Below are 26,673 nucleotides of genomic sequence, written 5' to 3' on the forward strand. Positions count from 1 at the left end.
CACACACATTTTTAACACACGAACACTACATGGAATAGTTTCGATTTCAGTCACAGCAGAAGGCTTGGCCACAAGAGATTGTGCTGGTTTGAGCCGGCATGGACCAGATTTAACAGGCTACAAAGGAAGCAGATTACCACTTGTATCGAATTCCGTATTGGATAAAAAAAAATCTTTTGTTTGAAAAATAAAAAATAAAAAAAGCTGATTATCATAACAGAAAAATTGCAGCAGTGCAATTTTGAATACTGGACCGGCATCACAAAAACACTAGGAAAGGCGCTCATGCAGGAGTAATTATAACATTTACAATATTCTGTATTGACTGCTCTGTATCTCTTGAGCAACGTGAGCATCGTCGGCCGTGCTAAAGAATGGATGCCAAAGAAAAAATAAAGCCCAACAGGAAGAATCAAGAAAAAGCAGCTCAACATGCCCCCTCGTATAGTTTTAACAAATCCTCCACCAGCACTTGCAATCAGCCAGGCAGCACAAATGAGCTAGAACAAGTTTTGTTTGGTCCCCATTGACTGATGGCAGAGCTGGGGGTGAGGGATCGCAGGATCTGCTGGGGTTTTCAAGCCCCACATAATCACATCCACAGTGTAGTTTTAAACTTTGGCCTCTTAAATAATGCATTCTTAGTGGGGAGTTGTTGCTTAAGTTAGAAAAGATAGCTTCCACTCTGAAATGCGGCTCGTTACTGCCGGGATTTTCAAGGAACAGAGCTCTTTAGAAAAACATTCAATTATACTTGTTTACCTCTCACGTTACAGACATTGACAATATTTTTTATACATTTCCAATATTGTAGTGAAACATCGTAGTTATATGAATATTATATCTTTTTTTGATTGGTGGAAAAAGTAAAAAAGATGCAGGAACTATTTTGAGCTGCTTCTAAAATTACAGGAGGAAATTTCGGTGAGAAATGCAAAACTTTAATGGTTGAAGTACTTGATATATTTTTTGTTTATGTTTTACATAGTATGTATTCCTCCTGAATTTATTTTAGTACAACAAATATCTTTGAGTGTGTTTTACGAGTGGTGTAATATAAATAGAGACAAATGTATGCAGTACAGTTTTGTTTTGTTGCTGTTCAGGATTTCGGTATAATAGGTGCAAATGCTAAATGTTAGTTATTTGATTTATTCTGCTCATAAGAGCTGGTAGAAGGAGCTAATTTTTTATTTATTAGTTTAGTTTAGTTATTCACATATAAAAATTACATTTCTGACCCTCTTCCAGCTTTTTTTTTTCTTTTTCTATACACCTTTTTAGTTAGCAATCAAGTTTGTTCAAGATCTGACAACTCTCTCATTATAATATACAAAATAATTCCTGGCTCACAAAATTCTAAATAAACGGCATAAATAAACAGTGGCCCTAAGCATCCCTTTAAAACACCTAACCTTTAATGTTGTCCAAGGCATGTGCATTTAAAAAATTAAAGAATCGCCACTAAACAGCTTTCAAATTAGGGGAATTTGTCCTTCACCCCTTTCAGCAAAATGTGTTGCATTCCCACGATAAGCTCCAGCCTCCTTTTACCCTCCCTCCCTCACTTAAGAATAGGCCATGGAGGAAGCCTTTTTTAATTGTGATAAGGCATAATTAATGCCAAATGGGATTGTTGCCCTCCCTCAAATGTCTGATTCATTATAAGAGATGCAAGGTTTTTCTACGACAGGGAAATGGAGTGGCATTTCTTATTTACTTCGCTTTTAAATGTTTCTTTTCTTTTTCATCAAAAATGTATAGCTATGCTAAGATTCATTTTTCATGACCTGTGGCTGTCACAATAATAAGCTGCAGTCTATGTATATACAGTGGTAGCCTCACATGGCTTTCTGTGCATATTTTAAACTGCATGCAAGTTTTTTTTTAGATGCATCAGATACATGAACTATTGACATACAGAGGTACAAATGGAGTGGCTCAGCATTTTCCCCTCAACTTGATTTCCAAAGGGCACACATGTATTTTTATCTTTTTCCAAAGAATTCAGCAAAATGACAAATAGAAAAATATTTTCCCTCAACATTTAAAACTCTCTCTTGCTATATCAGCTTTTGTGATGTGACTTGCTTGGTAATGCTAGTTGATATTGCAAGTCGAGCAATCCATTCCCTCTTTGTTTAATGTGACAGCGGCAGGACTTGATCTTTGTTTGTTCAAAAAAAGTCAGCTCGAGCGGAGTGTTTAGCTTTGTTTAATGTGTTTGTCTTGTGATTTTCCAAATGCTAAACATGCAAACGGATAAATCGTCAAGGTTAATTCTCTACCCAGCCACATGACTGATCTTCCTTTCTGCCCTGTTTCTGCCTTTCTCCTTGCTCCTTCACTCTCTCCTTCTTTCTCTCTTTTCCCTTTTGCTATCACGATGCAGTTGATAAAGTTACGTGAAGAGGTAAGTGCTTCTCTGCTCTAACAATTAAAATTCTGCTTTCCGACTAAAATTTAAATTTTCCCTCCTCTCTCTTGTAGAAAATTAAAATTGGCTTATTTGGCCACATTTTTGCATGTCTGAACAGCTTACAGCCCAAGCTGTAGATAATGGATTCACTGAAGGCCAGTTTCTCCAGTTTCCCCTATCCTAAATTTTAACAAAGTGAAGAAAACATATTATTTCGGATACACCTTTTTAATAACAATACTGGGGAATGTAGCTAGGCTTATACTATCTTCAGTTATGAGGCCCAGCACAGTTAAGAACTTGATCAACTTCTTAGTTCTTAAAGGTAAGATTGACTATCCCTTATTCACTTGAATGTTGCCATAGTCATCACTTTCTGTCTTTTTATAATTAATTGGTTTGAGGTTATTATAAGCAATGCAACAGATGTTTAAGGCTTTAAATTATGACGAACGGGAAGGTAATGTATTTCACTGTTCATACTATAATGTGCAATGTAGGGTACCATGCACAGTATGCAATGTAATGGAACTGCTTAAGTCATCACAGTGTCATTATTGGTGCTCAACGAAAATGTATATCAGTTCAAACAAACAAAAATATCAAGAAACATGTCGACTTCTATATAAAATTCTTGAAACTTTCTGTTGCCAACTGTTGTTGGGGATTTTTTTTTGATTATTTGTACTTTTGCACCGTTAAAAGTATCTTTTATTAGTTGTAACTCTAATACAGCTGCCCTAATTCAGCTGCAACACACACTTAAATACAGCTTTACTTTGTAAATTTGAAATAACCTCAGTAAAAACAACTCATTTCACCAAATATAATATTGGAGTGCAATTACAATCTACCCATGAATTGCCTTTATTTTAAGACTTGTTATCATGTAATTATGATATTTAAGTGTTACATAGCGTAGAAACAGCCTATGGGCCAGTTTCACAGACATGGATTAAGCCTAGTCCAGGACTAAATGGAAATTTGAATGAAGATTGTCCATTGAAAGTACAATTTACTCCAGAATTAAACTTAATCCATGTGTGCGAAACTGGCCCTATGAGATTTTAAACCTAAATCTTTGTTATTGGACTGTCCATCCAGAAATATTACTATATTACTTTAACCCAAATGCCATCATATGTTAACTATAATGTGCATTTTTTATAACGTTGAGTTGCAAAGTAAATATGAAATGCACACTAATGTTTAGAATTAAGACTCAGTGTCTAGGTTGTTACATTATATACATCAAATATTTAGCTAGTTTATTTACCTACCTCTAGAGGAAGATTAAGTCTGTAGGTCACATAGCATGTGGCTTGTCCTTTGAAGCATGACTGAACCTCAACTATTTGCTGTTGTACTTACAGTATGTTGTTAAATGTGCTTTTGAGGAAGGCTATGTTTCAGAGTAAATCGTTTCCTATCAAAGCCTCACCATTCATACTTATCTATAATTTAGAGCGCCATCCTGGCCCAGATGCCATGTTGTCTTGCCTTTTTTTCCTTTTATTTAGCGTTACTTTTGTTTCCCCCTTTTCCCCACCTTTTTGGTGCATTTCCTCCTAGCCTGAGGTTCAGAAGACATCTTGAGTTACTTCACCTGTCTACCTCCTTAGGAATGGCCCCGATCTTTGTAATCGGGCTCGATTCTGCGCTCTCTTCGACGTTGCACTTGCACTCCCTCGCAGTCTTTTACCCTTCTGCTCATCCTGCATTTGAATCAAAGGCTGGCACAGCTTATACACACTTAAGCCTTGCTTTTAAAAAACTATACTTTTTTTTCCTCAGCTGAAAAACATGTTTAAATATTTAGCACCCATATTCACAGCTGTTTGACACTTGTAATTCCTCGTCTTACAAGTCCCAAACAAACGGCACAGAAGATCACACAGTCAGTCTGAATCACAGCTGTCATCATTATTCACTTTGACTCTCCCCCACCCTTATTGAAATAATAAGGAAATCATCTGAACTTTGGAAAATGGTGATAGTAACCGCCTGTGTTTGATATTGAAAAAAGGCAGGAGAGCGAAAAGAAGAGGGGTGAGATTTCTTTTGAGCTACAGCTGCATTGTTCTGGGGCTCCCTGTTAATAACTTACAACTGAAGAGTGTTTCTTGACGCAAAAAAGCACAACAGAAAAACAGCATTTTCGTGGCTCCTAAGAAGATCTTTGTTCAAAATGTAGGTGTCAGATGAAAAGGCATACATGCATAGGCAGGAATGGTGGATGTGGTGGTGCTAGGGGGGAGGGATGCACCAGTGCACTTAGAGATGCACAATATTTATCATATGTTGTGTTTAAATCTTTTGCTAGAAGCCTCCATGAGACAATCAGATGTGATTTGGATGAGATCCTTAGTTTTTGTTCAGCATATTAATGGCATGTCTGTATTGGGAGGCGGTATTTGAGCTTGAATACATGATATGTTATGTGTTTCTTTTCCTTTATTAGAAGGTTTCCCAATGGTTACATCAAAACCACGGGGGTCAAGCCTTGAGCAGGGACATTGTAGCTCAGTGGGGGCTGACGGTCACTTCGCATTTCCGTCGACAAAAATGCTGACAAGAATGTCTTGGATTTTGCTTGCTAACTGTAGAATAAAAAATGCATCTGAAGATTTAATACATTCAGGGGTTTGTGGTTGTTGTGTGACATTGGTATATTGGAAGAAAATTGCTTTTCTGGCAAATAACAGTCACCCCATTTTAGATTGAGTTTATAGACATAACCTCTCCACCAGCATCGTCTGTGGCTATGTAGATGTGTCGTTTTAATTGTACATGTTCCTTTTCATAATTTACCATTGTATCATCCTGTGTCCATTGCCGGATTGTTTCATTATTAGGGCCATCACAGTGTGCCATTGCCGGATTCTTAGTGGCTGAACTCTCACCCTTTCCTTCAGGTTCTGTTGCCGTCTTACTCAGGGCGCATTATTCTAATGATCACACACACACACACACACACACACACACACACACACACACACACACACACACACACACACACACACACATACACCGCCACTGCCACCACTACCCCCCCAGCAAACCCCCCCCAACACACACACCTCCCACCCACACTCCCCCCTCCTCCCCCAGGCCCTAAAAGAAGACAGAACGAAGGAGAGAAGAGAGAGAGAGAGAGAGATTCAGGAATAGAAAGCTTTGAAGTGGCTTTCCATCGCAGTGAGTCTGCCGGCCGTCTCCCCGAGACGTGTCACCTTTGCCGAGAGGGAATAGGAAAAATCACGTTTCGAATGGTAATGATAACATACTAATCACTTGAGCTCTTTGAAGAACCCAGGGAGTGCGCTACTCTGTCAGTATCCCCGGCTGCCTCATGCTCCCAGGCACACACAGGCACTGCAGCCATGGTCTAGGTGTATTAGCTTAAGCATTGCATGTCAATACGTCCCCTCTGATCCATAGGGTCTCATTATAATAGCCCAACCTCGGTATCCATTTTTCTCCCACGTGCACATTGGCACGGCCACCATCTCTCCTGGTGCCACCACCACCGCTTCCACACCCATGTGAACCCCTCCCTGCCACACCCTTCACCAAAAGAACACACCACACCTTACACATCCTGTCCCCACTCAACCTTTCCTCATTGCAGTACTATCGGCCTGTTTTACCACCCACCATATCCCTCCATCCTCCCCCTGCCCTCCCTTTTAACTATTAAAAAGTATCTCTGCAATTTTAAATGACATCTGTCAGCGGCACAAAGAAAAGAGTTTCAGAAGTTTTCTTCACCCTGCTCATCTTTCCATCCCTCTTATTGTCAAACTTTAAAAAGTGCGTCTTTAACTTTTTTCCCCTCTTTCTTTTTCTCCTCCTTTTTTCATTTCCTCCGAGTGATTAGATGGTACACATTTTGACAGTCTAACCCAAACTAGAGATTTCACTTCTCCCCCTGTCCCCCTCGCTCTTGTGATTGGCATGAACCCTTGTCAGAGAGGCGGTTGTCATTCGTTTGGGTTGTTTTTGAGTGTCAGCTACATTGCATCTGATCAGTTTCCTAACGTAGCGTATTAGAAAGGGCATCGAAACCAACAACATTTGAGTAAACATTTAAGTATTCCATGTTGATGCTGCTTATGATCCTGTCTTGCTGTTTGGATTCAATGAAAGCTGGGTCTTCGTTTGGACTTGCGCTTGCTACAGTGGACCATTTGGAGCTGTGTATGATGTTTTAAGCTGGGGTTTTATGTTAGATAACGGTCAAAACTTTACTCTGAACAAGCATAGATGAACAATTTCCTTTATTGAGATTATGCTGTATAGTAAGACTGCACAATGGTATTGACTACCTTGTAGGGAAATGTTGTATTGAAAATACAACTTGGAATTACTCTAGGTAGCCGTTTAAATATGCCACAATTGTTTAGCTATCTCTTTGTAAAAAGTTGGAAGTAGTCAGGTTGGTCAATATTTTCAGCCATGATAATGAAATGAAAATGAACCAACCTCAATATCAATGTTAATAACCGGGCATCATTTGAAACAATGAAAAGAGTCATGATTTTCCATATGACATTTACGGATTATGGGGAAACGGTATTGTACTTTTTTGAAAAAGTCTTACATGACCTAAACATAGATGCACAATTGTGAGGTGGAGTGGAACCTTTACTGTAAAACTGTGGTTAAAATAATGCCATTATTTAATATTTGTACAATACTTCTCCAAAAAGCTTGTATTCCCAGCAAGAGATGTTCTGCTTCCCTAAAAAAGATTGGGTTCCAAGAGGCTACTCAATGACAAATTGAATACCTATAGCTTTTAGTTGAGCTAGAATTCAGGGTCCACTGATTCTGGCAGTGATAAGAGTTATGTTCATACCAAATACGAAAACATTGTCAAGTAACTTAAACTAGTAACTCACAACATCTGTACAAAATTCACTAAAATCTTCTCATTGTATTCAACTTAATTCATGAAAATAAAGCGTGCATAACATTGTACCATACAAATGATCAGGTATAGATGAACATCCACTGACAACAATATAAGCTTTCTTCCTCTATATTAATTTTTATTTGAGAAAGTGTTCAAAAGCCTGTTCTCTTTTCCATAGAACTGATACATATTTAATAAATGGTCCTGTAATTGGATACGCAAACACAATGAAATAAACCATAATGGTAGATTCCTACATGTGAAAGCCCCAAAGGTGGAACTCGAGGCCATCAGTCAACAGATCATATATTGTCTTGCCTTGTTTGACAGATAGGAATTGTTAAGCTATAGAGAAGAAACATAACCACTGCTTTTCTTGGTATCCAAGGAACTGTTCTCCATTGATATTTGTACTCATGATATCCAAGCCCTAGCTAACACCTTGATACTCATGAAGTACATTTTGAAAAAAAAAAAATCAAATTGCTTATTTAATTATTTATGAACACATCTTTTCGTGATATTCTCTGTGAACTCGATGCTTTCAATGGGAAGCCCTGTCAAATGTTGATAGCTGTGAGTAAGCCAAGGGGGATGCAATAAATCATACGTCATGAATTGTGTCCACCAATGTGGATAACAGAGGGCTGGAAAAAGACTTAAGGTTTTATTTAGAATACATATCACATTTCACACCTCAGAAATGATGATCATTTTATAAACATTTATAAAATGAATGGGTTTTTAAAAGTCTTAGGTATTATTTAGTATTATTATTCAAACATTGTTTGACGTTATTTGTTGCATTACTTTATGTATGTTGCATTACTATCTTCATTCAGGGGCTTAATGTAAAATTTTCATCCAGCTGGAAGCCATAACCTAGACTAGACACCAATTAGAATGTTATTTTATTTGAATTCACTCCACCTTTTGCTTTAACCTTTCTCTGTGTGCAGCAGAGGGCTGTGCTGGGAAACAATACGAGAAGGCAACAAACCTCAAAGTAGTTCTTGTTTTTATGTCCAAGATGAGGCAGCTGCACCCTTTTACATTGTCAGCCCCAACATGCATATGCTTGATATTCCATCAGCATATACCACATTGTCATCCATGAAGGTTATTGCCAACCTGGCTGCATTATGTTGTTGCTGTGGATGTGGTCTGTCTGTTTAGGTGACAGTGTTGACATGTTTCTTTGAAATGGGTCCCAGCCCTCTCAATCAAATTTTTTTTGTGTTTGTTTCTTTGGCTTGATTATTATTTTTCTCTCCATTTGTTGCAGCGAGCGCATCTGTTGGACAACACAGAGAAGCTGGAAAGGTCATCACGGAGACTGGAGGCCGGCTACCAGATAGCAGTAGAAACTGGTACGTATTCTGTTTTTGGATTGGGTTATGAAGATGCAGGGTGGTGTTGGGCGGGGGGGGGTTCAAGATAGTGGTGAGGATGAGTGAGCGACAGCAAATTGTCTTGCTCATATGCGAGGCAGGTGGATATTTGTGTTTGTGTGTGTCTGGGGTGGTGGAGGTGGGAGTTGGGTTTAAAAAAAATAAAAATAAAAAAATCTTTCCTTGACGCCTGGTGACATTTTCGGGGAGCACATCAAAGGCGAGCCAGGGAGGGAGGGAGAGAAAGAGGGTAGTACAGGCGACAGATCGGGCGCCGCTTCTCATTGCTCTGCTCCAGAAGAAAATGCGTACATTTCTATGACTGTGTGTGCTGTGTTTGTGTGTTGTTGGGTAGATGGTGTTTTTCTTTTTCTTTTTTTCTTCTTCTGCACAAACAGACAGGGGGTCTATGAAAATAAACAACGTCAGCGTTCCTCCTGAAGTTCTTAATTCAGGAGCGCAGAAGGAAGAAAAAATACATAATATCACTTTCTAAATAAACCTTCCAAAAAAAATACACACACACTCCTTTTTTCCCTCATTATCAAGGATGTTTTTTTATCTTAAAATAGGAAGAAGAAGAAAAAAGCTCATTGGGATCTTAAATAGATTTAACCAGTTAGCATATTTTTTTTCTCTCCCTCCTGTCTTCCTTCCTGACAGCCACCACATTATTGAGGCAGAGTGTATTCCTCAGAGATGTATCAAAGCTCATTCTTGAAGTATCAACCGGCTTTCTGTGGCTTCCGTTGTAGTTTTGAAAAAGTTTGTCAATTTACACTATAATCGCGGGGTGGCTGGCGTGTGCGACATCGACAGATTTAATAATTCAAGTCAAGGAAGGTTCGCACGCAGACCACCGGCGTTTGATGTTCTCTGTGACTTGCATTCACAGATTCATAAATACAATCTACATTCTCTGCTTAAGAATGTTGATTCAAATGCCTTAGATGATCCTGACGTTATCCAAGTTTTCTCAACTGTGTCAAATTCTGCGACAGCCGACAGGTTTTTTCTTTTTCTTTTTCCACCCAGTCGTATAATTCACTATAGTGGCCCGTTGTTTTTGATGTTTTTTCCTCACAGCTTGGTTGGTGTTAAGGAAGTGGACCGTGTCTTAACAGTGTTCAGTACCTACTGGGCACCGGCGGTTTCTCCTGCCGTACTCGGCCACATGCCCCTTGACCCTGTGTCACTGGTGGCTGTCTCATCCACCGTGTGTGTGGCTAGCTAAGAACAATGCTCGTTTATCCTGCCTCGGTCCCACACACTTGGCTTGGTCCGCACCAGCTGGGGTTTGTGTTTGTGGTCTGGTGGGGAAGCTTCGCCCTGCGTCTTTAATCCATGACCCCTTCCTTTACTCTGCTGTCGATAGCAACACTCCGCTCAGATGCACAACCTGAAATGGCAATGTCTCCGGGTCAAACTAGGGAATACATCTGCACAAAGAACATAAATACACAGGGAATATGCACTCCTCCACCAGACTAATTTCTAAATATGCCAAGCTTTCAAATTCACGGACACACACTGGGCACAAACATTTAGGTAGCCATATTTATCCACTGGTTTATAAGGTTTGAAAGGGATTGAGACTTGGATTTGTCCTTTTGAAAACAATAAACGGTTTTATTGTTGTAGTCCAACAAAAGCTCAATTTATTGTAATTCCTTCTCTTTTACAACCACAAAAAAAAAGAGGGTGAAATAAAAATCCAAGAAGTGCACCATGCTTTATTCATGCACATTAACAAAATGGCATTGGCAATTGTTTAGGAATAAGCTTTGAGTTTTGAAAACACAGAGGTGTGGCACCCATAGGCGTTCAACAAGAATAATTAGAGAGTTAAGTGTTTCTCCAATCGGGCATTCTCTAGTAATACTGTAAATACTTTTTCTGCCACAAACCTCAACTCTCCTCAGACATCCAAGCTGTACTTTTCTTCTTTTCTTTAAGAGCAGTTTAGCGTCGTTATTTTGCAGTAATCCAAAGTTGCATTCTCCATCCACAATGACACAGTAGCCCTTAAGAACTTTAATTGGGGGAAGTGGAACACCAAATTTTTTTTTTCAAAGAAATAGATCCTGAACAAAGAAATGGCGCAGAAACTCAGCTTTTCCCCTTTTCTCTTAAGCGTCGACAATATATCTCTTAATGACCAGGATCAAAAAGCCAGGATGCTTCTAGGTCACATTTAAGACGAAAAAAGAGAACTCTTAGTTCTAAGAAAAGATGAATCTTTGCACTGTACCATTTTATCAGATTTTAGCTACCATTCTCAATTTCCCCCGTGTATTTAGTGAAAACAAAGGCTTGACAAAAGCAGTGAGAGCCCTCAGAGGGATATATAGGAGACTCTTTGGACATGCAGAGCTATTTACCACACACACCCTCAAGAACCAGGGACCTCTGTTTGTCTCATAAATAAAGTATAGAACTTCATTAGCGAAGAGCACTGACTTAAAAGCCAAGGCATAGCAACGAGTAGACATGTGGGGCTAGCCCAGTTAAAGAGGGCCCTAAATAAAGAGGGAGGGTATGCAGTTAGCCAATTTAAAGACATTTGAGTCAGGGGCATTTGAAATGCCCAAATGTGGAGGCTTGACTGATGTTAAATCAAAGACATGCCAGATTTCTATCCCTCCCTCTACATTCGAAAAGATTTTGAATGATTTATGATTGCTTGTTTAGAAATAAATAGCATGTCAGATAAGACATCTAATTTGCTATGATTAGCTTTTCCACCTTTTTGATGCATTGGGGGTGGGGGGAGGGGTTTCAGTCTTACATACTGATAGACAGTCTGTACAAGACATTGCTTAAACATTCTCCATCAAACTGATGAATTTTCCAGTTATGGTAATACAAATCCACAGTTTTGTTAAATAAGTTAATTGCTTTAAAATAAAATATGCCTTGTTGTGAAAATAGAAAGGCCTTTGCTGATGTTACTGTAAAAACGTGCAAATGTGCAATCGTTAAATGTATATTGTAAACTTAAAGTCAACTTTAAACTTGAATTATGGACTAATCGTAGCAACAATAGCTGCATGTGTGCTTGAAGCTTCTGTAGTTTGGTTGTTAAGGCATTTTCATTTTTACAATTATGAATGAATGAATGCATCTCCTGAGGCACGACTCAATACATCAACCAGCAAATGTGGAGAGAATTCACTTTGAAATATCTTCCCCCTTTTATACTTGTTCTGTTGACACACATAACTTAGCAATGCCAGAAAATGAAGCTGCTGTAACAAAGACCAAGACAGACAAAAGGGTTTCTTGCTACTCTGCATTTTATAGGTGTCCGGCGAGGGGCGATTCTTCTTGGTGTTAAGGGGCCTGTAATCAATCCTGCCAAATAAAAACAGCTCATTAGGGATTGATTTCAGTCCCGTTTAGATAAGCAGAGAGGGCCAGGGTCGGCCCCCAGGGGCCACAGCGATGCCCAAAGTTCACGCCATGCTAAGTAGAGAGCAGCACTGCAGGCTATCAACTTTATTAGGATGGAGATAAGCTGATTAGACCTTGTCAATCAAAGGTGCCAGTGACTCAATCATGATCCAGGGGACTTTTCTTTCTGTCTCTCCCTTTTTTCTCTCGCTTCCCACTCTCACAATCTCCCTCTCTTTATTGTGATAAATCATTGAAGCGACCAACAAAGTGGCAGCCATCATTGGGCTAAGCTAAGCAGCCCTGCAGTTGTCACCAAGGCAGACTCGCGGGGACCCTGTGATGATGTGACGCCTATATTAAAGAGTACATCAATTTGTTTTAGAGCAGTTTGATTTTCAACTGCAGTGGTATTAAAAGATAGGGGGGGAAGAGGGGAGGGCAAGTGTGTCAGCACCATCGAACAGGACTCCAGTGGCAGAGCAACGGGTGCCGGGACAGCAAGAAATAAATAGATAAATGACGGAGTGACGAGAAATAAATAAATATGTTTTTGTAAACATAAAAAAAAAATCTCCATGGCTCCCTTTTGAAGCCGAGTGTGGCTTTGAGTCTTGCTGAGAGTCCATGGGCGCTGGAGTGGCCCAGTAACACAGCGCACGTTTGTCCCAACTCTCTATCTCTCTCCCTCCATCTTCGTCTCATTCTCTGTTTCTCTCCCACATGCTTTATTTCTCCCTCTTCCCTCTAAAGATCAGACTCCATGATTCTTTTGGTGCCGGGCCACCAAAGTGGTACTCGTTCCTTAAATCCATAAGCAAACACTCAGCAAATGACATAATCCATTGCATTTACGAAGCACAAGTGATATTTTAAGCACAAGCTATTTTTAGAAAATTGTATTTCATCCTATAATATTGACACTGTTTAATTAATCCAGAGCAATATAAAATTATGTTTCAACTCATAAAATCATACAAATATAAAAATGGAAGAAATTTGTTTTTGTTGGAATGCAAGTCTTTTAGGAATTAAAAAGTATTCATATCGTCACCATAACAGCAAAGCAGTTTCACTTATTTTTATTTCTAATACTATTAAACAGATACACAGATACATTCTAAATAAAGTATATATTAAAATTTGTGTGACCTACTATGACACCACGATTTGATACTTTAACTAGTACAAGTCACTACATAAATGATTTATAGAATTCTGTGTGTGTAAATATGTATATATATATATATTTATATATACACACTGTATATATATAGAGCCTATTATAACATAAAGTATATAATCTAAATCTTTTTCTTAACACGTAGCTGAATATTTTCTCACTTCTATTTTTAGTCAATTCTCTCTGTTCTATTATGTAGTTTAAATATTTTAAAGATCCAGCTTTCATTTCTATTTAAAAAGGCCAGTTTGCTAAAGTGTACTTCCTTTAGGTATAGCATAATAAAATATTTTTTTTAGCTTGATACAATCAGCATGTAGTATTGTTTTCAAAAAGAATATAACTTTTTTTGATAATTATTTGATTACCGGAGCTGAGAGCTAGGACTTTAATATTTCACAGCTTGAGTCTTCAGATGAGGAGAAAGAAGGCCTTTTTAAACATACATTTTAAAGGAAAAACTATGTTTTCCATATACCTATTTAAAAAGAAAATAATTATTAAAGGCGCTCCCATAATTTAGCTTGAAACCATGTTTCCTAAATAAACGTAGGCCTATATGCTTCAACGCATAACATCTCGCTCTCAGAAAATGTAGCCGTGGGTGAGCTGTTTATCGGTAAACCCCCGGTGGATGAAAGGCATAGCAATAATGATTTTTTCTCTCCTAATCGGACCTTGTCAGCAAGGCGTCTTATCGTGGAGAGGAAAATGACACCGATCATATCGAAGAGCCTGGAGTCCGAGTCGGCGGCGTGTGTCCCCCCCAATCATGGCCGGCCGTGGCCTAGCCATATCTAGCGCCGCCACAAACGGCGGGCGACGCTTTTTTCATGTGGACTTCAAAAACGTTGCAAGTCATTAAAATTGCACCCGCGTTCGGCAGCGGGGATCAGCCGCTCTGGAGCGAAAATGGGATGTGGGAAGAGGAGACTCGCTAAATGTGTTAATTCCATCCTCACATGTTTAAGGCTTAATTTTAATCTGTTTGAGGGAGGGGGAGGGGTGGAGGGGACGATTGGAAAGGGGGGCGGGAGGGGCAATGAGAAAGCTTCGCACTGCAATAAATCGCCATTATCTTTGACACCCTAGGACTCAGCTGTTCCAGGGATTTAGGGGTCCACTGGCAACAGTGTGTATCGTAGGGCATGAAAACACTGTTTACGCTTGAACTGCGGTCGCTAAGGTGCAATCACCAGTTTCAGGCTGCACAGACAAAAGGCCTTACGCGCACAATGGCAAGCTAGCATTCGTACCCTCAATGGAAGAGCTGAACCAACAGAGTCGAGTATGTGTTTGTGTGTGTGTGTGCCTTTTTCCTTGTGTGTGTGTGTGTGTGCGGGAAAGTCTAGGTTTCCCTGTGTATCGACAGGTGCTGTCGCAAGTGTCTAAATATTAGCTTAAGTTAAGTGGAGCTACACATATGGCGATAAGTGACACATTTGTGCAAAATGTACCCTACACCAAAGAAAGATGTCTAGCAATGCTTCAGTTGAGTCCACCAACTACTATAGAGTCTACTAGCTTCTTTGCGTCCCTCTGTTAGGTTTGCACAAGGTGTTAGCTTTTAAAAAATTAGGACAAAATCTTATATTTAGACTTTTAGTCAGTTATTAGCTCCAACAAGGCTCGCACAATAATATGAATCTTGGAAGTAATGATCTGACCAGAGACCTCATTGGACCTTTAAGGCTTTGTAAAATATGTTAAGCGAGAAATGTTGGTATCTGTTTTGAAATGATGCTAACGTTGTTAAACAAAATCGCAACTTTGTGGGTTTGATTTTAAATTGAAGGCAATTACTTAACCTACATTTTATCTAAATATTTAAGATAGGTCCTATAGGGTTATCCCTATCTATTCCGCACATTTAAATTACAGCAAACTATATCTTCACATCATTGTGATTAGTATGCAGTGAAAATGTCAAGAGATTGCCCAGAAAACATTAACTCCAATAACTAATTTACAGAAATATTGAGCCAAAAGCATAAGCATTGTTAACTGAACATGTGTTTATCATTAACAGACCATACAAAATGCCCTCAATCAAAATAATTGAGGATTTCATCTTTGAATGACGCAGTGTTCCTTATTGACAACATTGACAATTAAGTAATTTTTGCTAATTTTGTTTGTAAATTGGTCTATATTCTTAATCAAACCTCAGCCAAATATTTTACTGATATAATTGTATCCTTATCTTAAAGACATGAAACACCCTCCAATTGCTAGATAGTGGTATGCTGATATATCTAAAAAGACACTTTCGTCCCAACCTTAAATAAGATTAGTTTTATTTCTTCGTATTTTAGGTTACAATTACCAAAAGATACCCCCTGCCTTCTTGCATGCTGAAGAAAAAAGTGTAGCATTGACCTCTGGCTGACTCTGAGGGAGGGCGGTTGAAGAAAAAGAAAGCGGCAGAAAGCACAACAGAGTGGAGAGAGCTAAGAAAACAACTGTGAAGAGCCGCGTAGGGTTAAATAAAAAAACTGTTTCTGAAGGAAATGGCAGACAAAAGCGAGGACTTGGAGCCCCAATGGGCGCTTTTTAAAGAGCCGCTACATCTGAGGCGCTGAAATATTTAAAAAACGAATAAGGGGAAACCAGAAAAATAACTAAATGTAAATGGTGAAATAAAGGATAGAATTCTGCCACCTTGTCACCCCAGGACGTATATCGGAAATATTAATTCAATGATGAGAATGACTAAATGGATAACAAGGGGATTGATGTCAGTTAAAACCCTAAAAGGAGTAAAGAAATAGAGACATCTATGTGGATAGGTTGCTGTATAGGAAAAACAGACCTAGATTTTGGAAAGGAGATGACTATATTAACAACAGCCACATAAAATTATTAAAACATTTTTAATTGCTAACAATAATAATCAACAAATCGCCTTGCTTTTATTTTACCAGTAATCTCCTTTACATGTGTTCCCATTTACAATTAAGTAAAGTGATGACCGTTTTATTGAAGAAGAGGCAAGCTACTTCAAAGCACTTGAGTAAATACAATCGAGTCAAACTACAAGTGTGTTTTCTAAGTGAGTCTTCTGTCAAGTTGTTTATGATAATAAATATAATGTAATTTCCTGTACTTATTTAAATATAAACTATAACTACAACAGTATTTATTGAATTTAATTAACAATATATATTTTTTTGTTTGCATTCAAGTAAAAACATTTGTCACCGATGGTAGATTTCAAGAAAGATAATTCATTCAGTGTACAATTGTAAATCCTGAAAGAAGTTAGGAACTGATATGTAAATAATCTAGGTCTGTCAACCAAAATAAACATTTACAGATTAGGATTATTCACCTCATACTGACCCTGATGGTACAAGAATTGAGATTAGTTTTACATTATATCTAAAAAACAACAATCCTAAAAAGAAAATGATGCAGTCTAAACTGTCAGATTAAATAAGTAAACAGTAGTTAGCAGTAGCTTGCAACCCAGTTGACTGCTGATGCCATTTAATGTAAGTATGTCTGCTATTATTCACTTGTTGTAAATAGCTACAGAAAATCTTTTTTTTTTCAAAATGCATTTTAATGCCTTTGCATTACTGTAAAAGTTCAATAAAATGTATTTATATATGGATATAAGTCAGAAATAATCAGTGAAAAAACTTTTTTTTTAAAACCTAAATGCTGTGTTCTCCAAATTGTAGAATATTCCCCTCACTCTAAATTCAAAATTTTATTATTCTTGCTTTTCAGTTTTCTCTTTATGGTTGTGACTTTTAACACTTAATATTCATTTTGATTTATAAAGTTCCACTGAATCCATGATTTATTTTGTCCCCTTCAGGCCAGTTCATTGTTAACTCAGTTAATTTTTCACAGGAAAATATATGTGCTTTCACATTGTGTTTCTCATAATCCCATCACTCTCATACCAGTACTTAAAATGCAGAGTGGTGGAGTTATTAATCATATATTGTAAAATAATAATTCCTAGTTAAATGTGTTTATGAAATGTTCCTGGAAAGACATTGAATACTTTTACTCACATTTCTGTTCATTAAAGATAGAAGTTTTATACATGTGAAAATATGATTGATTACTGTACTAGATGATAGCAGTAACAATAGTCATATCTTTTAACATGTTTTAAATTAAGTGCCAATATGTTTTGGTCAAACACGTATTGGATTAGAATAATCATCAATCAGTGCATTTGAATGCTTATTATATCATTATTACTTTTAAACAAGTTATTACTAGGTTATTTTGAATGCACCTTTCCCGGCAGGGGAGTGCATTCAAAGGTCTGTGAAGGAGCAACCCAACAACAACAATGACTCCTTTCCTAGCTTTAGATGGTATAGCTGCTGCTTTGTTGTCAGAGTCATTTAGTGAATGCACAATGTCACTTCTCGTAGAGTCTCACAGATGTTTTTCAATAGCACAGATACAAACCCTATAGACTCTGTAAACCGCTATGTGGTACCTTTTGTGTTACAATTAGTAAGGCTCGTACTGTCAGATTTAAATGACTTGGTCTAAATCTAAAAATTAAAAAAGTAGAAATGCCTGTGATCCATGCAATAGTAGTTGCTTGCTCTATAGCCTTGAGAAAAATATATTTGATCCTGTGTGAGAAAACCATATATGGCTAAATGCAGTCATTAGCTCTTTACTAATCTGCATCTTCTGTAGATGTTCCCTGAGCCTACCAACCCTGCAAGACACACAATTATACTGTACAAACACAGGGAAGCACATTAGCCATCTCCGTCTGTCCTTGCTCCTCTTTTCCTCAATGGTAGCCCCAAGGAGCGTAACCCCCCTCCCCCCACCCCTGTCAAAGGAGCTTCCTCCTTGGCCGTCCTGTGCCCATCAGACAGGGTGCCCGCCCGTTTAAGACACCCAGGGAGCATGAAACGGAGCCGGACCGAGATGTCAGCTGGTTGCCCCATCTGCCAGTCAGTGGGACGGTAAAGCTTTTGTCCTGGGGGGTAACCTTAGGAGTGCTCTGTGTGCTGCTCAAGCGTGTTTTGTGTACGCGCGTGTGTGTGCGTGTTGCTTTTGGGAACCGTAGACTCTAAATAAAAACAGTTCTGAACAAAAAACAAGACACAAAACAACATGCTGACATTGTCATTTTCTAATCATGTGCGACTTGTGTGTGTGCACATACAGGATTGTCACAATTTTGACCAAAATGACCACAATTTAAATCTGGATTCTCTATAGTCACACCAGGGCCAAAATAACTGCTGTGTTTATCACAACAGTTTTTGAATGGCAGTGATTTCAAGGGAATATAATGTGTAGGTCTCAAAGAATTGTCCTCAGCTGGATTGAAGTTAATTGGTCTCATTTCAGATCCGCTCACTTCTTATGGATACCACAGTTGATGCGGCACTCATCAGAATTTTAAATTGCCTGGAACTTGTCTCTATCCTTTCCCTGTTCCCCTGTTAAATAACATAACCTTGACAGTACAAACAGTTTGACTCCCGTATAAATGAACCAAGGCGCTGAGTGGATGGAGGCTGGACGGCTGGTTGAAATGAAGCGCTGTTCCACTCATGCATTCTATCATTCGGTAGATAGGCCGCGCCCTTGAGCTGCTTTAGGCGGGAGGCGCCGCTTGTTCTGGCTCTGTGAAAAGGTGCTGAAAGGGGGCCTCTGTGCACGCACTGATGCACGTATATAATCCTTCGGACGGGTCTGTGAACCCAAGAGTTCCTAAAAAGAAAAATGCACGCAGCAGACAGCATGAACTTATTTATTTACCACTGAGTTATGCTTTTGTAGTTGTGCCTGTCAAGGATATCAACACAAGTTAATATGTGTGCTTTTGGGTGTTTCTGGATGTGTGTGTCTCTTAGTAACATGCGCATGTTGCACGTGCTCTACACCTCGGTTGTTTCGGGCTGAGATAAAATGTGATTTATAACAACAAAGTCATCCCTTTCTTGCACTGTAATCATTTTAGTCAACTTTGACTGTTGACTGCCATAATAGGCTTCCTTTAAGTGGTGTACATAGTCCCCATGCTCACATCAGTCAGTCTCACCGCATGATGTATGTACTGTAGTGGTAGTCCTGAAGGGCTGATGTATGCACAGCTCTGCACCGGCAAAGTTCTCTCTGAGCACATCTATGATCTTGGGTTACTCAATCATCAATCAAGGCCAACTGCAGCGTACTGTACAGTCGCCCATCTTTTAAAGCTCAGTTGTGAAGGACTGGCTAAGATGGCCTAAGGGACACTTTCCTTGGTCTGGCCCATCTCAGGTTTGATGTGAATATGGGCGTAGTTATGACTACACACAGAACCAGAGTCGACGCATTGATGTAGACTTTTTTAATATTTGGTGAAGGCCACCTGATAGTACGGGATGTGTTTGAAAAAAAATAAATAATGTCTTGGAATTTTGCAGTACTTTTTGTAAAAACACATTTGAGTAATTTGTCTGACATTTCCCGTCTATGATCCTGGTCATTTTCAACTTTAAACTGCATAAATGTATGAGCACAGAATGACCGGGTAGGAAATAATAAACATAATTTCACACACAAGAAACTTTCATTTTCATGTGGAGTATTTGAGATGTATTTTCTTGCTACATAGTGATTTTTTTAAGCAAATATGTATTAAATGTGAGGAGATAAAAGTGGAACACATTCCATTCTTTGTTTAAGCTTACCATTCTGTATTTCAAACAGTTGTCCTAATTATTACAAGGAAAGATAATTGTCTGTTTCGACCATATGAACATTCAAAATCTTTTCTCATTGCCATATTTAGTCTATCCACAATGAGGCTTACCTGAAAAATGCTTCAAACCACATGGACAGGGGCTTAACAAAGAAGGCAGTGGAAGAAAAAAAACTATGCCTATGAATCGAAAAGAAAAATACACCAAATTCACATTATCCACAAAGCTGCTCAGAATTCATTATATTATCCAGAATGGACATTCAGAACTATACGATATTGCAGTGATAGAGTTGCCCGCCAATTTTCCTGTGTGCTTGAAGTCAGGTATTGTGCTATTTTAATGAGCTGTTTAGACTAGTGGCCGGTTGCATTTGGGCTTTAACAACCAGCTCCATGAATAATTGTTATTGCCTCTTAAAGGCCAGATGTATGGAATTCATGCAAATTTAGAGCAAAGGGAAAACGTGTGTGTGTGTGTGTGTGGGGGGGGGGGGGGGGTATGTGTGTGTCTTGGAATAATTGTATTCCAGATGTCATTCTTTCATGTGAACCACACACACACACACACATACTAAAAGGACATACCAGATGATGGTGATGATTAAGATCTTAAGCATATGGAGATAGTGTGTTGGTTTTCGGTTTGTGTGTGTGGCTGTGGTGTTTTATTTTTAATTTTTTCTGAACATTTCTGCACCCTCAGTCTTGTGTGACAGGTTCACCCATCTCTCCCGGGGAGGCCTTCACTCCCAATTTAGACGCAAGCGTCGTCAAGTGACAGCAATGGCTCCGGCACCCTACCTTTGCAATATGACAACAGTTAACTTAACAAGTCTCGATATGTGAGCTCCATCTTTGATGTAATTGATTTGAGTGGTTTGAGCATCTTTCTTGTTGAGAAGTTGAAATTCTTGGTAGATCTGTCAAGTTGCTCTTCAGAGGGATGCAGGTCGTGTCTGTCACATTTTAAACTTAAAAAAATATAATAAATCATCATCTGCAAAATATAATAAAAGGTAATCTGCACTGCATTGTTTATGCTTGAATGTCCATCCTACAAACACACTCAGCCTCCGCATCAGCTACAGTCTAGTATAGTATAGTGGCCACAGTGTACCAAGGTCTATAAACAGGAAGCAGCAGAACCATTCATGTGCCCAAGCCTTCTTGTTGTACAGTGATGATGAGTCAGCCACAGGACAGAAATCAAAGAGCATCCTGATACAAAACTCTTAGGTAGGTGGTCAATGTTCAAGCAAATCTTGCATTTCAATGGGTATAATGTCTGCTTTGGACCATTTGCATTCAGTGTAAATGTAAGAAAAAAAGTTTTAGACATTTTTTTGTTGTTGATGAAATTCAAGTGCAGTGTATCTATTGTTTGCTTTTTGTCTTTTGATGTTTCTACTGCCTCTGCAACACCTTAAGCTTGGATGTTGCCTCTGTTCCCCCCCCCCCCCCCCAAAAAAAGTGAGGAACCACTTCACTGCTGCAAACTTCATTGAGCACATCACTGCAATGTTCAAAAACAAAGTGCATTGAACAGGTTTATTATGTAAAATAAACTTAATATATTAATATAGGTAAACAATCTGCCATTTGTTTTGTTGTTTTTTTAAGAATTTTTTTTCTTGATTCATCTTAATTTCTCTAATGGCCTTTGAATCTCCAGCAATACAGATATTATGTCCCTGTCAGCCATGCCTTTGATGACATCTGAGTGAACTGCAAGTGCATGACTGTGTTTGTGTGTGCACATTTCGTCATGTGTGTTTGTGTGGGGATGAGGCTGTGTTAAGTGACAAGGGCACGCGTCTTGAGCCACCTGGATTTATTTAGGCCAAACAAGAGGGGCCGTGTCTGTCTGGGGGTATAGTGGGGCCTCAGAGCCACGAACAGAAGGTGCCTCCTCACAACTCACACCTGAGCTCCTCCCAGCCTGGGACCAACCTCTCTCTCTCTCTCTCTCCATCCATCCATCCATTCATCCATCCATACGGCCTCTACTCTCTCTATCTTCCTTTCACTTCCCTCTGTATCCTCTCCACTTCTCTCCCCGGCCGTGGCCTGGCCTACTTTTTTACCTCTCCCACTCCGGACCCCCTTTGATGTCGACCATGTTGGCCCTTTCCACAGATCATGTTATGTTTGGAAATGGCCCCTTTGCTCAATCCTCAATCTGTTTATGAATATACATTTCACAAACAGGATATGTAGTTAATGGTCTACAAAGAGAAGCACTCTCTCTGATGTATTAACTGTGCTTATCACAGTAAATGATGCTAAGGTTTCGCAGTGAAAACCACTCTTCCGTTTACTTGATTCTCTCCTTTCTTTTTCACTCACTGCAGAGTTTGTTTCCCTTTGTTGTTAATGTTTTTTTTTCTTCATATGAATTTCCCAACTCCTGGTCCTGGAAAATAGGCTTCATTCAGTGAGGAAATATGTGTTTGCTTGTCTGTTAGCATCTTTTTCATTTTGTCTTGAAGTGACAGAGTGTGAAGCTGGGTAGGCGTGTGCATCGCAGAAGTCAAAAGTACAAACACTAACAAGACACCAAGTTGTCGGCTTTATTTTTGAAGGTAAAATCAACTAGAAATCAACAGCATTCATATTTCTCTGGTCAGTTTGGCATTGCATCAGAGAATTAGGTCACATGATAAAAACGTGTTTTAGCATATTTTATAGAATCATTGAGATTACCTTTAGCTACAAAGAAGCATTCACAGTTCACGTTAGACTTGTATGAATGCTCTGGGTGTTTACTTGTCACCCAACCTTTGATCCATAAAGAAAAATACTCTGTACTTTTCTCCCCTCATGCTGAAACACAGTTTTGAACTTGAAGTATTGGCTTGATTGTTCCATCTGAGAGGGTTTTATTTTAAATTCAGTAGGCCTATACTAAAAATGAAATATAAATAAATAGATATGTTTAGAATGACTACGTCTCTTAATGGAAGTTAATGGCTCTGTCTTTAATAAATATTAGTTTTACGTATTGAATAGTTTTGGACAACAATGTAATTCTGTGGCATGGAGACATAAGTGATACCAGGTTGTTACAACACATGGTTCACTTACTTGTTAACAGGAGCTATAGATTGTTTGTCTCCTTCTCTTGAGGTGAGGTGTTGTTAAAAATACAATGAAGAATACCGAATATAAAAACAATACAAACCTAAAATCTTCCGCTATGGCTGTACTAGTAGTAGTTGTAACTATAGCCCTAGAATGCAGTTAGCATTTCCCAATCTTAGAAACACATTTTGCAAAACTGCATTGCTCGCTCAATATAGTTCCAAGTGACATATTTACTGGCCTTTTATTTTTGGCCATCTGAGGCCACCAAGGCTGTGCATCACAGTGGGGCATACCCTCAATGCACTCATCTCAAGTTTCTTGCATTCACATCCATTATTCCTTTTTTATTATGGCACTTTGTTGTCACCTCTTCTATGTTTAGTTTCTTAGTGTGCGAGTACAGTTATAAAACTACCAACAAAAGGACTCCGCCATCAGGTTTGAAATTCTTAACACAAGCACTTCCGGTTCTCACAAACTGCATGTTTTCTAATATTACAGGCTCGTTTATCAAACGCTTAACGTTTCCTCATAAAAATGGTGTGTCTGCATTTTGACAATTTTTCAGCTGTAGTTGTAACAGAGTCTGGACTCTAAATAACAAGGCCAATTAGTAATAAAATGTGTTACAGTTATTTCGTGTCAGCCCTTTGTTATGACCAATTTGCATTTTAGGAAAATGCCAGAATGCACTCAACAACTGTTGAGCCTACAAGGTAAAAGACTACAATGAACAGTATACAAAAGTCCTAAGCAAGGTCCCTGTTGTCAGCTACTCTGGACAACAGCATAAAGTACTTGTTGCCACCTTGATTTCCTACTGGAAGGTTAAAACTGGCTCGGTGTTGTTATTGGTCAACACTAACCGTTTTTAATAGGTGAAGCAGTATGTAAGCAGTATGTTGCCCACCATTATGACTTGTAGCACTGGAAAGCTGTCAATTAATGGGAAATGGTGGATATTTCAGCTGTAGCCGTATTAATAGAAAGTTGTCCCCTCACACTGCATCATTGCTGTAATTGAGCCATTGGTCTCATTGGGCTCTCTCAGTCGTAGAGTCTGAAGCCTGGATCCAGATGGTGAAATTGATTTGACAATATTGGAAAATTCACTTTTATGTAAAATGAAAATGTCATAATTCAATTATTGTATACCTAGCATTGTTATCTGTACTGGATATTGGAACAGACATTTGAATTAAAGAAAGTTTATTTATTTTCTATTGAATGTTAGGCACATTGCCTAATACAGGTTAAGATTGTGTGTCCACAGATATGTGTGTGTTTGTGTTGGAGTAGCTGGGTTTTCTCTATCAGGCTAATAGTGTGTTAATCTATTCTTCAAAATGTCTGAGACTGTAATTAGTGGATTGCTTTGAGTCAGGTCAGCCCAGGGCGACGGGGAAGGACTGCGGGGGGCGAAGGGTGCAACAACATGAGGGGAGGCTCGAGAAGAAACGGGCCGCCCATTTTATAGTCCTGATGGAGGTTATATTTTCTGTGACAACTGGACCAGAGTAATCAAAATGTGTTAATAATCCCTTCAAAGGGCCCTGGCGGCACATCAGTGAGAAGCCTCAGTGAGCGCCAATCCCCCAAGCTAGACCCCGGTTCTTGCTGCCCCACCTTCATTGACCCTCCGTCACTCGCCCTCTTTCTCCCTGTCCTGATCTGTCTTCATGTCCTTTCGCTCTGGATCTTATCTGTCATGTTCAGCCAATGTTTCAATTGACTGTGTCTAGACAAACTTTCTCCAAGGCTTCATATCAAACTGAATCTCCTAATTCCAAATTGAACAAATAAGACAAGCTTATGAGTCACACAAACCTCAAATTTGGTTTCAGTAGGGCCCAGGACCCAGAAGGGGGGGGGCATTGGTCTGGTCTGTTTTCTTGCACCCTGCTGCGCCAGTTTTAACCCAGTGGGATGACTCCAGGTCAGACTATGGAGGTTCCAATAAATTCTATCTCTTGTTTGAGGATTAACACAAAGGTCAAAGTTGACAAAGATGTCCAGATGGGGTCTCAAGTGCTAAATATCCATACCTTCCGCTCCCTAAAAGGAGGTTGAACGTCAGGATCAATGGACTCAATCGATGGGCATAGTGGTGAAGGTAATGCTGGCGAAAAAAGTTTGATTGCATGCATATTGATCAGAGTGAGGCTAAGAAGCTGTAAGGCTATTGATTTTATTTTTTTAAAGCTCATTTCATTTGTCTACATGGAAAATGTTTATGTGTACACCCACAGGCAGAGCAGAATAAGTCATTATTACATATGTAACTGCTGAAATTGAGGTACCTTCCATTATAGACTTACAATGACCATGTCATTTCACTTGCACTTGAACACTTGAACAGCTGTATGTCCTCAAACTGTAATATGAAGGACACACTCACTATCATCTTGGTTATTCTTACTTTCTCAACCATTTTGTATTATCCAATCATTAGCTTTGAATACAGAACACTATGTGTAGAAAGTGATATCCTACACATATACACACATTCCTATGGACAGTGGGTTGAGGTTGAAATGTAAAAACAATTTATATGATATATTGGTAATAACATGCATGTCTTTTAATTTCTCTTTTTCTACAATTGTGTTACCTTTCTTTAAATTAAGTCTGAGCCAATTAGAGAAACTCATTTAGTAGTCTAGTCTGAAGCTGCATGTCAGGATCCATTTGAGCCATTTAAAAAATGCATGGGGTCCAAGTGAGCTGCCCGAGCCCCAGTGTGACCTGGGAGCAGTTTGTGTGGCGTCTCAGGAGAGGTTGTGTCCAGCAGTGTAGGGGCAGGAGAAGGGACCGTGCTTAATAATGGAGGCACTGCATCAAACGCTGTGGACTACTGCTGGCTGACATGGCATACATCAAGAAAAGTGTATGTGTGTTCAGTTTTTCGTCGGTGCACTGTATGTCTATGTAAGTTTGCATTGGGGTATTTGTGCAAGCATCACTTACCTGTGTGTAAAGTTATGTGTGCCGTAGTTGTGTGCATAACAGCTTTTGTTTTTGGTGTTTATGCAGAGTATACTGTATGTATAGTATTATAATGTGTCTGGTTGTACGTGAATGTTCACAATAGGGGCCCTCACTAGGTGGTGTGGCTCCCTAGGAACGCTAGTGTAGCTGCAAGCGCTAGAGGACTCATTGACTTTCTAATGATTAGTGGTCAGGCCCCTAGCCCATGCTAGTATCAGGGGTTTGGCCTAGCCGCTGCTGCTAGCCTCTGGCCACTGCCGCGCACCACTATCGACTCACCCCCAGCCCCCTCTCTCTTTGGCCTGCTGGCGATGTGTCAAAACCCATTAGCACAGAGTTCCGCAACTATAGTGAAGGGATCATTGCAGGTTTATCTTTCTTGCTCTGTTCTTTTACCGTCTCCTATCTCTCTCCCCCTCTCACACGTTCTCTCTCCGTCTCCTCATCCTCCTCCGCCTTGCTAAAATGAAGAGAGAAAGACAGAGTAAAAGGAGTCACCTTTGACAGGAGTTGTTCCAGTTGTGGTACGTATGGCTGTGTATTGATCTGCATTGGCTTTAGGAACTATAGAGAAGGTAGAGTCAGCGAGTTGCCGCTGCTTTCAAG

At 39.3% G+C, this 26,673-nt stretch overlaps 1 protein-coding gene across 2 annotated transcripts in view; it reads left to right on the forward strand.

Moving 5' to 3' along the window:
- The window catches only part of vti1a (vesicle transport through interaction with t-SNAREs 1A), a 115,837-nt gene that overhangs the window by 25,352 nt on the left and 63,812 nt on the right, over window positions 1-26,673 (forward strand). For both annotated transcript variants that reach the window (XM_080048686.1, XM_080048687.1), the window contains exon 5: window positions 8,623-8,707. In XM_080048686.1, coding sequence (XP_079904812.1) covers window positions 8,623-8,707 — 85 coding nt within the window. The remainder of the gene's footprint in view (window positions 1-8,622; window positions 8,708-26,673) is intronic.

Source organism: Ammodytes marinus (genome assembly GCF_949987685.1).
Source record: "Ammodytes marinus genome assembly, chromosome: 20".
In the NCBI taxonomy this organism is placed as follows: domain Eukaryota; kingdom Metazoa; phylum Chordata; class Actinopteri; order Uranoscopiformes; family Ammodytidae; genus Ammodytes; species Ammodytes marinus.